At 45.7% G+C, this 11,426-nt stretch overlaps 1 protein-coding gene across 11 annotated transcripts in view; it reads right to left on the bottom strand.

Moving 5' to 3' along the window:
• Positions 1-11,426, bottom strand: part of LOC117749363 (histone-lysine N-methyltransferase 2C-like) — an 83,420-nt gene that overhangs the window by 4,999 nt on the left and 66,995 nt on the right. For 9 of the 11 annotated variants that reach the window (XM_034559793.1, XM_034559796.1, XM_034559794.1 and 6 more), the window contains 17 exons: positions 10,896-10,999; positions 10,676-10,813; positions 9,855-9,906; positions 9,621-9,736; positions 9,431-9,523; positions 7,240-7,446; positions 7,019-7,146; positions 6,733-6,928; positions 6,440-6,649; positions 5,961-6,337; positions 5,630-5,742; positions 5,351-5,487; positions 5,144-5,271; positions 1,565-1,766; positions 1,346-1,462; positions 675-748; positions 251-386 (listed from right to left, as the gene is read on the bottom strand). In XM_034559793.1, coding sequence (XP_034415684.1) covers positions 251-386; positions 675-748; positions 1,346-1,462; positions 1,565-1,766; positions 5,144-5,271; positions 5,351-5,487; positions 5,630-5,742; positions 5,961-6,337; positions 6,440-6,649; positions 6,733-6,928; positions 7,019-7,146; positions 7,240-7,446; positions 9,431-9,523; positions 9,621-9,736; positions 9,855-9,906; positions 10,676-10,813; positions 10,896-10,999 — 2,528 coding nt within the window. The remainder of the gene's footprint in view (positions 1-250; positions 387-674; positions 749-1,345; positions 1,463-1,564; positions 1,767-5,143; positions 5,272-5,350; positions 5,488-5,629; positions 5,743-5,960; positions 6,338-6,439; positions 6,650-6,732; positions 6,929-7,018; positions 7,147-7,239; positions 7,447-9,430; positions 9,524-9,620; positions 9,737-9,854; positions 9,907-10,675; positions 10,814-10,895; positions 11,000-11,426) is intronic. The other 2 variants (XM_034559798.1, XM_034559804.1) reach the window with 1 other exon arrangement.

Raw genomic sequence — 11,426 nt, 5'->3', positions numbered from 1 at the left:
CCATTGATATGGATCATTCCTCACCATTGATATTGATTATTCATATTGATCATTCCTCACCATTGATATGGATTATTCCTCACCATTGATATGGATCATTCCTCACCATTGATATGGATCATTCCTCACCATTGATATGGATTATTCATATTGATCATTCCTCACCATTGATATTGATTATTCCTCACCATTGATATGGATCATTCCTAACCATTGATATTGATTATTCCTTCATAGTGACAGGCCGTACCTCTTCTCCTCTCTGGATGCGTCTACAGGAACTGATGATGATCTTGTTCTCTTTCTCCACAGTGACCACCTCTGTGATGCAGTTAGGAGAACACGAGTGGTTGATGTATCTGTCAATCACAGACAGAGGGCGGGTCCTTTACAAGATGATAAACAAACCACAGCTGACAAAGAACACTGAAAGTTTGTGATGCTGGTTTAAGTTTAATTAATAAAATTAAAGATGGAACATTATTAAAGACTTTTTATTATCACACACAAATGGATGTGTGCGTGAGGAGACACCGTCTCTGGTCAATCTGTCTGAATGAATGTGTGACTGGCCAATATAAAAATCAATGGCTGCATTGATCTTCACATGAAAGACAAGCAGATGGATTTCCAGAGAACAAAGGAGATTCAAAACCAGTTTGAACTGGTCTCACCTGGCTGGTCCTCCAGTGATGGTGGCGTCGATCACAAAGTCGTTGTCAATCCGGAACATGTACACACCACGGTTCTACACACACACACACACACACACACACACACGGTTTTGAACTGGGAGCTCAAAGGTCATACATCAAGTGTAAAGTGGGTTTTATAAGTAAAAAGAGAACAAATGAATAAATATACATTTCAATATAAAGGACAGAAAATGAACTGATGAGCCCAGCAGCTGTTCATCTGGTCACATGACATCTATTGTTCATCTGGTCACATGACATCTATTGTTCATCTGGTCACATGACATCTAGTGTTCATCTGGTCACATGACATCTAGTGTTCATCTGGTCACATGACATCTATTGTTCATCTGGTCACATGACATCTATTGTTAAGTGTCTTTGAGTATTATGAAAAGCGCTATATAAATTAAATGCATTATTATTATTATCTGGTCACATGACATCTAGTGCTTCTGTCCATCCAGGGAGAGGGATCCTCCTCTGTTGGTCCCCCTAAGGGTTCTTACCTTTTTACTGTTTCCTGATCCGAGGTCAAAGGTCGTATGTGTATAGATTGTAAAGTAATTTGTGATTTTGGGCTATACAAAATAAACATAATTGATATCTGATAATTCTAGAGAAACTTTAATGTGATCTTTGTGTTTTACCTGTGACTCGTACAGCCTCTCCTTGCGATTGGCTACTTCACTCCTGATTATGGTGCCAATGTACTCGATGACCATGGTGCATTTCTCGATGTCTCTGGCAGCATAGAGACCCAGCCCCTACACACACACACACACACACACACACACACACACACACACACTAGTGACCTTCCCTGCTGTCAGCAGTCACGTGTTCAGTCTCTGGTCTAGGGGTCTCACCTGGATGCGAGAGCGGGCCAGGTAGACATTGGTCTTCCAATCCGCCTTCATGCGACGGTACTGAGCCGACTTGGAGTGGCGTCCCTGGTGAGCTGCCGCCACCGACTCCCCCGGAGACAGAGAGATGACGCCAGGCACGAGGCCCACGATGGAGCCCACGGAGCCCTGACACCTGGGAGCGATGCTGGTCAACAGGTTAGGTCTGACCCGGAGACACACAGTTAGGAAGCTCTGTCACTCACCTGTCACTAGTATAGGTGTGTATTGGTACAGGTGTGTCTATCGTCGGTACAAGTGTGTGTCTATCTTCGGTACATGTGTGTGTACCTGTACAGGTGTGTATCTGTCGGTACATGTGTGTCTATCGGTACATGTGTATGTATCGGTACATGTGTATCCATCGGTACATGCGTGTCTATCGGTACATGCGTGTCTATCGGTACATGTGTGTATCTATCGGTACATGTGTGTCCATCGGTACATGTGTGTCTATCGGTACATGTGTGTGTCTATCGGTACATGTGTGTGTCTATCGGTACATGCGTGTCTATCTTCGGTACATGTGTGTCTATCGGTACATGTGTGTCCATCGGTACATGTGTGTCTATCGGTACATGTGTGTGTCTATCGGTACATGCGTGTCTATCTTCGGTACATGTGTGTCTATCGGTACATGCGTGTCTATCTTCGGTACATGTGTGTGTCTATCGGTACATGTGTGTCCATCGGTACATGTGTGTCTATCGGTACATGTGTGTGTCTATCGGTACATGCGTGTCTATCTTCGGTACATGTGTGTCTATCGGTACATGTGTGTGTCTATCGGTACATGTGTGTCTATCGGTACATGTGTGTGTCTATCGGTACATGTGTGTGTCTATCGGTACATGTGTGTCTATCTTCTGTACATGTGTGTCTATCGGTACATGTGTGTCTATCGGTACATGTGTGTGTCTATCGGTACATGTGTGTGTCTATCGGTACATGTGTGTCTATCGGTACATGTGTGTATCTATTGGTACATGTGTATCCATCGGTACATGTGTGTCTATTGGTACATGCGTGTCTATCGGTACATGTGTGTGTCTATCGGTACATGTGTGTGTCTATCGGTACATGTGTGTCTATCTTCGGTACATGTGTGTGTCTATCGGTACATGTGTGTGTCTATCGGTACATGTGTGTCTATCTTCGGTACATGTGTGTGTCTATCGGTACATGTGTGTCTATCGGTACATGTGTGTCTATCGGTACATGCGTGTCTATCGGTACATGTGTGTCTATCGGTACATGTGTGTGTCTATCGGTACATGTGTGTCTATCGGTACATGTGTGTCTATCGGTACATGTGTGTGTCTATCGGTACATGTGTGTCTATCTTCGGTACATGTGTGTCTATCTTCGGTACATGTGTGTCTATCTTCGGTACATGTGTGTCTATCGGTACATGTGTGTCTATCGGTACATGTGTGTGTGTCTATCGGTACATGTGTGTCTATCGGTACATGTGTGTCTATCGGTACATGGGTGTATCTATCGGTACATGTGTGTGTCTATCGGTACATGTGTATCTATCGGTACATGGGTGTCTATCGGTACATGCGTGTCTATCGGTACATGTGTGTATCTATCAGTACATGCGTGTCTATCGGTACATGCGTGTCTATCGGTACATGTGTGTATCTATCGGTACATGGGTGTATCTATCAGTACATGCGTGTCTATCGGTACATGCGTGTCTATCGGTACATGGGTGTATCTATCGGTACATGTGTGTGTCTATCGGTACATGTGTATCTATCGGTACATGGGTGTCTATCGGTACATGTGTGTATCTATCAGTACATGCGTGTCTATCGGTACATGCGTGTCTATCGGTACATGGGTGTATCTATCGGTACATGTGTGTCTATCGGTACATGGGTGTATCTATCGGTACATGTGTGTCTATCGGTACATGTGTGTCTATCGGTACATGTGTGTATCTATCGGTACATGTGTGTGTCTATCGGTACATGGGTGTATCTATCGGTACATGTGTGTATCTATCGGTACATGTGTGTCTATCGGTACATGGGTGTATCTATCGGTACATGTGTGTCTATCGGTACATGTGTATCTATCGGTACATGTGTGTATCTATCGGTACATGTGTGTATCTATCGGTACATGTGTGTATCTATCGGTACATGTGTGTCTATCGGTACATGTGTGTCTATCGGTACATGTGTATCTATCGGTACATGTGTATCTATCGGTACATGTGTGTGTCTATCGGTACATGTGTGTCTATCGGTACATGTGTGTCTATCGGTACATGTGTGTCTATCGGTACATGCGTGTCTATCGGTACATGCGTGTCTATCGGTACATGTGTGTATCTATCGGTACATGCGTGTCTATCGGTACATGTGTGTCTATCGGTACATGCGTGTCTATCGGTACATGTGTGTATCTATCGGTACATGTGTGTCTATCGGTACATGCGTGTCTATCGGTACATGTGTGTATCTATCGGTACATGTGTATCTATCGGTACATGCGTGTCTATCGGTACATGCGTGTCTATCGGTACATGCGTGTCTATCGGTACATGCGTGTCTATCGGTACATGCGTGTCTATCGGTACATGTGTGTATCTATCGGTACATGTGTGTATCTATCGGTACATGTGTGTATCTATCGGTACATGCGTGTATCTATCAGTACATGCGTGTCTATCGGTACATGTGTGTATCTATCGGTACATGTGTGTATCTATCGGTACATGTGTGTATCTATCGGTACATGCGTGTATCTATCAGTACATGCGTGTCTATCGGTACATGTGTGTATCTATCGGTACATGCGTGTATCTATCAGTACATGCGTGTCTATCGGTACATGTGTGTATCTATCGGTACATGTGTGTATCTATCGGTACATGTGTGTATCTATCGGTACATGCGTGTATCTATCAGTACATGCGTGTCTATCGGTACATGTGTGTCTATCGGTACATGTGTGTATCTATCGGTACATGTGTGTATCTATCGGTACATGCGTGTCTATCGGTACATGTGTGTATCTATCGGCACATGTGTATCTATCGGTACATGCGTGTCTATCGGTACATGCGTGTCTATCGGTACATGCGTGTCTATCGGTACATGTGTGTATCTATCGGTACATGTGTGTATCTATCGGTACATGCGTGTCTATCGGTACATGCGTGTCTATCGGTACATGCGTGTCTATCGGTACATGTGTGTATCTATCGGCACATGTGTGTCTATCGGTACATGCGTGTCTATCGGTACATGCGTGTATCTATCGGTACATGCGTGTATCTATCGGTACATGTGTGTATCTATCGGTACATGTGTGTATCTATCGGTACATGTGTGTATCTATCGGTACATGCGTGTCTATTGTCGGTACGCGTGTATCGGTACAGGTGTGTCCATCGGTACAGGTGTGTCCATCGGTACAGGTGTGTATCGGTACAGGTGTGTATCGGTACAGGTGTGTCCATCGGTACAGGTGTGTCCATCGGTACAGGTGTGTATCGGTACAGGTGTGTATCGGTACAGGTGTTACCTCTTGGTCTGGGAGGCTTTGGGTTCAGAACGGGCCGAGCCAGAGGGGTTGAAGGCCAGAGGCCACTCCATGAGAGGGTTCCTTCCATAACGAAAAGTGTAACGCTCACAGGTCTCCACACCTGGCAACTACATACACACACACACGTTAATCATCATACTGACCTGAGTGTGTGTGTGTGTTTGTGTGTGTGTGTGAGAGACATACAGACTCGATGATCCTGGTCACTGCAGACGTCGTCAATCCAAACAGATCTTCTCCTTTCAGGTAAACTGGGAAAAGCTTCAGAGTCCCACTGGAGGATCTCATCTGTGATACTGGTTCCAGTATCTGGTCCCACACAACTGAAAACACACACACACACACACACACACACACAAAGAGACAGTGAAACACACACTTCATTGGCTGTCTGCTGAAAGTGGGCGGGTCTTATGTCTTATATGATCAGGAGAGAGAGGACGACTTCCTACAGGCAATGTTTACCTTTCGGTGTTGGTCCGGTCAGTATGAGGTCATCGTATCCCTTCTCCACCACCTTCACCTTAAACAGCGGCTGCCCCTGGTCTTCCTCAACGCAGCACACATACTTACAGCGCCTGCAGGAGCACAGTGATGATGTCATCATGCAAACTTCACTCAGGAAAAGCAATAGATTATTTGTTTCATTAAAAAATGTTTTTCAGAGTTTCCGCTTTTCTCTGCTGAATATTTTAACTACTTTCTGACATTTTAGAGACATCATCAATCACTGTCAGAATACAGACTACAGAGGACCCTGTGTAGAAGCAAAGCATCATGGGAGACGGAGGCTTACCTGTTGCTGTGCCGCATGCTCCAGTAGATGCGGTTGGTATGGTAACCGATGGGGAAGATGGCGGCCTGGTTGTGGAAGGCCTTCATCTGTTTTGGGAGGAGCCTGCCAATGGCGTGGAACAGCAGACTACCGACCCGGAAGGTGTGCTGCCGCTCGCTGCGCTGCACCACGGCAGCGATCTGACGCGCCTCGTCCCGCTGCACAAACACCCGCCGGAAAACAGCAAAGCACCGCAGCTCGCAGTCGTACGGGTCACAGGCCGCCGGCACGGGGTCAGAGGTCGGCCCCGGGGTGGAGGAGGGGGAGGCGCTGGAAGACCGGTCCCCACCCAGAGGAACCGTTCTTGGCTTATGGAGCTGACACAGCATTGTCTTGTCCTGGAGGAATCCAGGAACACACACACAGTGTTACTGTGTATACATACACACACAGTGTGTTACTGTGTATATATACACCCCAGTGTGTGTTTCAGTGTGTACCTTGAAGAAGGTGCAGTGGGCCTGCAGTGCACAGGTGAAGTGGTAGGTGTTGGTGCATCGGAGGCGGTTGCAGCCGCTCGTGGCGCCGGTCTTCTGGCAGTGAGCGCAGCGCAGAGACAGACTTCGTCTCAGAGCCAGTTCCACGTTGATGAGAGCTCCGGCCTGAGTCTCATACACCTCACTGGACCACAGAGCACAGTTCAGGTGGACCTGAGATCCAGAGAGAAAGTTAGACCTGTACCGATCCAGATCCTCATCAGAGACTCTGCTGGTTCCTGTGGGTCCAGACTCACCCACAGGTCCAGGTCCAGGTTCAGCAGTCTGGCTGGTCCGTCTGTCTGCCCGTCACCCTGCTGGTTACAGAAGCAGCACCTGCGTTGGTCTTTGGGCAATGGATCGGGACGAAGACACGCCCCGAGTTTATCCAATAGCACGTCTACTTCCTCCTCCGTTGGCATGGCAACCGCCTCGTTAGAGATGCAACTACCCCTGGGAAAAAAGAGAAAAATGCTAACAGGCTAACCCACTGAGTGTGATGCTAACAGGCTAACCCACTGAGTGTGATGCTAACAGGCTAACCTGCTCAGTGTGATGCTAAAACTCCAGCGTCTCCAGCGGTTACTCTTCATCCTCTTCCCGTGGCGAGACAACAGTGAGTCTTCTCCACCTGGAACTGCCCGGGGGCGGGGCTTTAGCTTCACCTTTACCTGTAAAGCAAGTACAGAGTCGATCAATCATCTAATCAATCAACCAGATGATCAGCTACGACCTTTGATTATCAAGTCAGTCACACAACCCGCCTTGAGGCCGTCCATGCGGGGCCTGGTCTCCATGGTGATGGCGGAGGCGGGTGGGAAGGAGAGTGGTGGGGAGGAGGTTGGGGGAGGGGAGGAGGGAGTATGGAGGAGGGAGTGGACGGCTATGGAGGACATGTTGCTGGTGTACTGATGCTGCACTCTGCTGGGAGGGGGACGCTCAGAGCCGGACAGCGTGACGGGGACAGCAGCCTGCGGACAGGAGGAGATCATGTGGTCAAACTAACAGTGAGGTGTGTCACTTCCTCTAGATCTCAGGTGTCAAGCTCTAAGCCCTCCACGTCATTGTATGTGGCGGGCAAAGAACGTAAGGAAAGTATCCTGTGCTTTTATTTTGAAGGTCATTTTTTATGCAGCGGTGTGCCGTCTATCCTTAATGTTGCGTTCACACCAAAAGCAAAGCAAATTTTCGCGTTGCTTTTGGTGTGACTATATTCGCCGGACTATTTGTATATATATCATATTAATATGATATATTAAATTATATTATATAATATAATATTTATGATATATTATATATATTATCCGTAGCTGCACACAGCCTCTCCAGGAACTGCGTCTGGATGATCAACGTATCCTCCATAGATTATGATTCAACAATGGGATGATGTCAGTGATGTCAGGCGGAGCATCTCAACGCTGATTGGCTAACGACACTGCAGCACAACAATGTTTTGCCGTTGTGTCATTCACATAGTGATCGCATCCATGGTCTAACCTCACACCAGGACATGGTCTAACCTCACACCAGGACATGGTCTAACCTCACACCCAGGACATGGTCTAACCTCACACCAGGACATGGTCTAACCTCACACCCAGGACATGGTCTAACCTCACACCCAGGACATGGTCTAACCTCACACCAGGACATGGTCTAACCTCACACCAGGACATGGTCTAACCTCACACCCAGGACATGGTCTAACCTCACACCAGGACATGGTCTAACCTCACACCCAGGACATGGTCTAACCTCACACCCAGGACATGGTCTAACCTCACACCAGGACATGGTCTAACCTCACACCAGGACATGGTCTAACCTCACACCCAGGACATGGTCTAACCTCACACCAGGACATGGTCTAACCTCACACCCAGGACATGGTCTAACCTCACACCCAGGACATGGTCTAACCTCACACCCAGGACATGGTCTAACCTCACACCCCAGCCCGTTCACTTCGCTCGGCTTCAGCCAATCAGCTTGTAGCTCCTCCACTTCGAGCTAAACACTCAACAAAGTCAGACTGTTTGCTGTTCTGGCTCCTCATTGGTGGAACGATCTCCCCATTGACATCAGGACAGGAAGTCTCTACAGACTAAAAACACATCTTAGTGACGACACCTTGAATAGGGAAGGTAGAGCCGTAGTAGCACTTAAATGTCTCTTACTGATAGCACTTTGTTGTTTAGCACTTTAGTAACACTTAAATGTCTCTTACTGATAGCACTTTGTTGTTTAGCACTTTAGTAGCACTTAAATGTCTCTTACTGATAGCACTTTGTAGTTTAACACTTTAGTAACACTTAAATGTCTCTTACTGATAGCACTTTGTTGTTTAGCACTTTAGTAACACTTAAATGTCTCTTACTGATAGCACTTTGTTGTTTAGCACTTTAGTAGCACTTAAATGTCTCTTACTGATAGCACTTTGTAGTTTAACACTTTAGCAGCACTTAAATGTCTCTTACTGATAGCACTTTGTAGTTTAATGTTATTGAAGAAATTGTACTTGCTTGATTCTTGTTGTTCTGAGTTTGGACTCATGGTTTAATGCACTTATTGTAAGTCGCTTTGGATAAAAGCGTCAGCTAAATGACATGAAATGTGGGTTTCTTAACCCTAAATTAAATGGATGTATATTATAATAAGATAAATTTGCTTATATACATTTATATAAATGAATGTACAATATGTTTACACTTGAATAACCAATAATCAAATGCAAAGACAGTTATTTAACAATGTGTTTGGGAATAGTTACATTTATACATTATATACAGTATATATATTTCTACATCTATACAGTGTTGAGGGCAGCCATGATGCTGATGGGGCCCACGGTGGAAATGAGTTTGACACCCCAGTTCTAGATGGTACGTCACTTCATGGAGTCACTATGATGCACACAGCTGCTCCCGATCAATAACCAATAATCAGATGTCTCACCTGCTTATCAGCTTTTCTGCTCTGCAGGTCAGATGTATAGAGAGCAGAGCAGTTTTGACTGCAGAACAGCAAGCTGGATCTGGATTGACCCTCCTGTGAAACACACACACACACACACACACACACTGACTTCCTGTCTGCCATCTTTGTCATTTCACTCGGTGTGATACAATTCTCTACTGCGTCCTACCTGCTTGAGCTCCTTGACAATTCGGACTCCGTTTCCCAACAGCACCTTGCAGAAGCTGCAACACTGAGACCTGGCAGCAGAAGCGCCGCCATGTTGGATGTAGTCCATTCTGACAGCTGGTGGCAACACACACAAAGATACAAAGCAGTCAATCACAAGTTTACTTCTGTGCGTGCGTGTGTGTGTGTGTGTGTGTGTGCGTGTGCGTGTGCGTGTGCGTGTGTGTGTACAGACCAGCGTTTCCAGCCGCAGCTGTAGGTCTCTGCTGATTGCTTCCTGTTGAACCCTGCGAACACATCAAATGTGATGAATGACATTCAGAAGCATGACTTTTATTTTGAAGGAGAGGATACATTATTTTATTATTTATTTTGTATTATTTATTTTGACCAGAGTGTATCAATAATAATAATAATAAAAATAATAATAATCCATTTAATTTATATAGCGCTTTTCAAGATACTCAAAGACACTTTACATGTTACATTATACACCGTAGACACAGCTACGGGGAGCAATGCAGGGTTAAGTGTCTTGCTCAATAAAATCCTTGTTTTGACTATACTGTAGAGCGGCGCTGAGTGACACCGACTCATGATGGATATAGCAGAATAGTGGCCAGGATTTAAAAAGGGGACGAAACGTGTCAAAACACGTATATTATTACAATAATTGTATAAATATTATAATATATTGTAACATAATATGTCGCAATACGTATCGTATGGTGAGGTGCTTGCCAATTAACAACCCCAGTTAGTGGCATGTAAACTGGGCTTTGTGCAAAGGTTACAAGGTGAACAACCAATAAGTGAAAGACATGTTGACCCGCTGATTAAAACACTGAATGAAACAGCTTCACATCCAGAGGACGCAGGACGTCCAGAATAAAGGTCTAATTGTTCTTTTTCAACGTTTTAATGTGGAAAGAAAGTAACGATTTTGTTTCAGAGCTCAACTTCACTTGAAAATTCCTGAGCTTTTGTAACTCACAGATCGCCTGAACATTAAAACAGTTTCATGTGTGTACATGTACATGCAGTATTTGCTCCCACCTGAGTGAGCGGCACTCGAACTCCGGCCAGCAGGGCCAGAGAGCTTCGTCCGGGGCTGGCGGCTCGGCTCAGCTGGTAGTCAGAGGGGACGGGAACCCGCAGCAGCTCGGCAACCGCCGCCATCACATCTGCTATTTTCTGTAAAGAGAGTCACAGTGGTGTCAAAGTGATGTTACCAGGAGGAGGGGCCACGCATGAACACACGGAGAAACATGTTTACCTGAGCTGCAACAGGGTTCAGGGTTATGGCTATGGTTACCAGGTCTGTGTTAGAGCATGAGGGATGACCCTGATGGTTAGGCTCCGCCTTCACTTCCTGTTTCACTGCAGAGCCCGGACACACAAACAAAACAGGAAAGAAATTAATTATCTGAATGATGTGTTGATCTTTCTTTTCTGTTCACACAACCAACGACCACTCTAAAGTACCACAGCAGTAACAGGTAAAGTACCACTGCAGTAACAGGTAAAGTACCACTGCAGTAACAGGTAAAGTACCACAGCAGTAACAGGTAAAGTACCACTGCAGTAACACGTAAAGTACCACAGCAGTAACAGGTAAAGTACCACTGCAGTAACACGTAAAGTACCACAGCAGTAACACGTAAAGTACCACTGCAGTAACACGTAAAGTACCACAGCAGTAACACGTAAAGTACCACTGCAGTAACACGTAAAGTACCACTGCAGTAACACGTAAAGTACCACTGCAGTAACAGGTAAAGTACCACTGCAGTAACAGGTAAAGTAC

The sequence above is a fragment of the Cyclopterus lumpus genome, chromosome 20 (genome assembly GCF_009769545.1).
Source record: "Cyclopterus lumpus isolate fCycLum1 chromosome 20, fCycLum1.pri, whole genome shotgun sequence".
NCBI lineage: Eukaryota > Metazoa > Chordata > Actinopteri > Perciformes > Cyclopteridae > Cyclopterus > Cyclopterus lumpus.
This window is presented reverse-complemented; position numbering and strand designations above follow the sequence as displayed.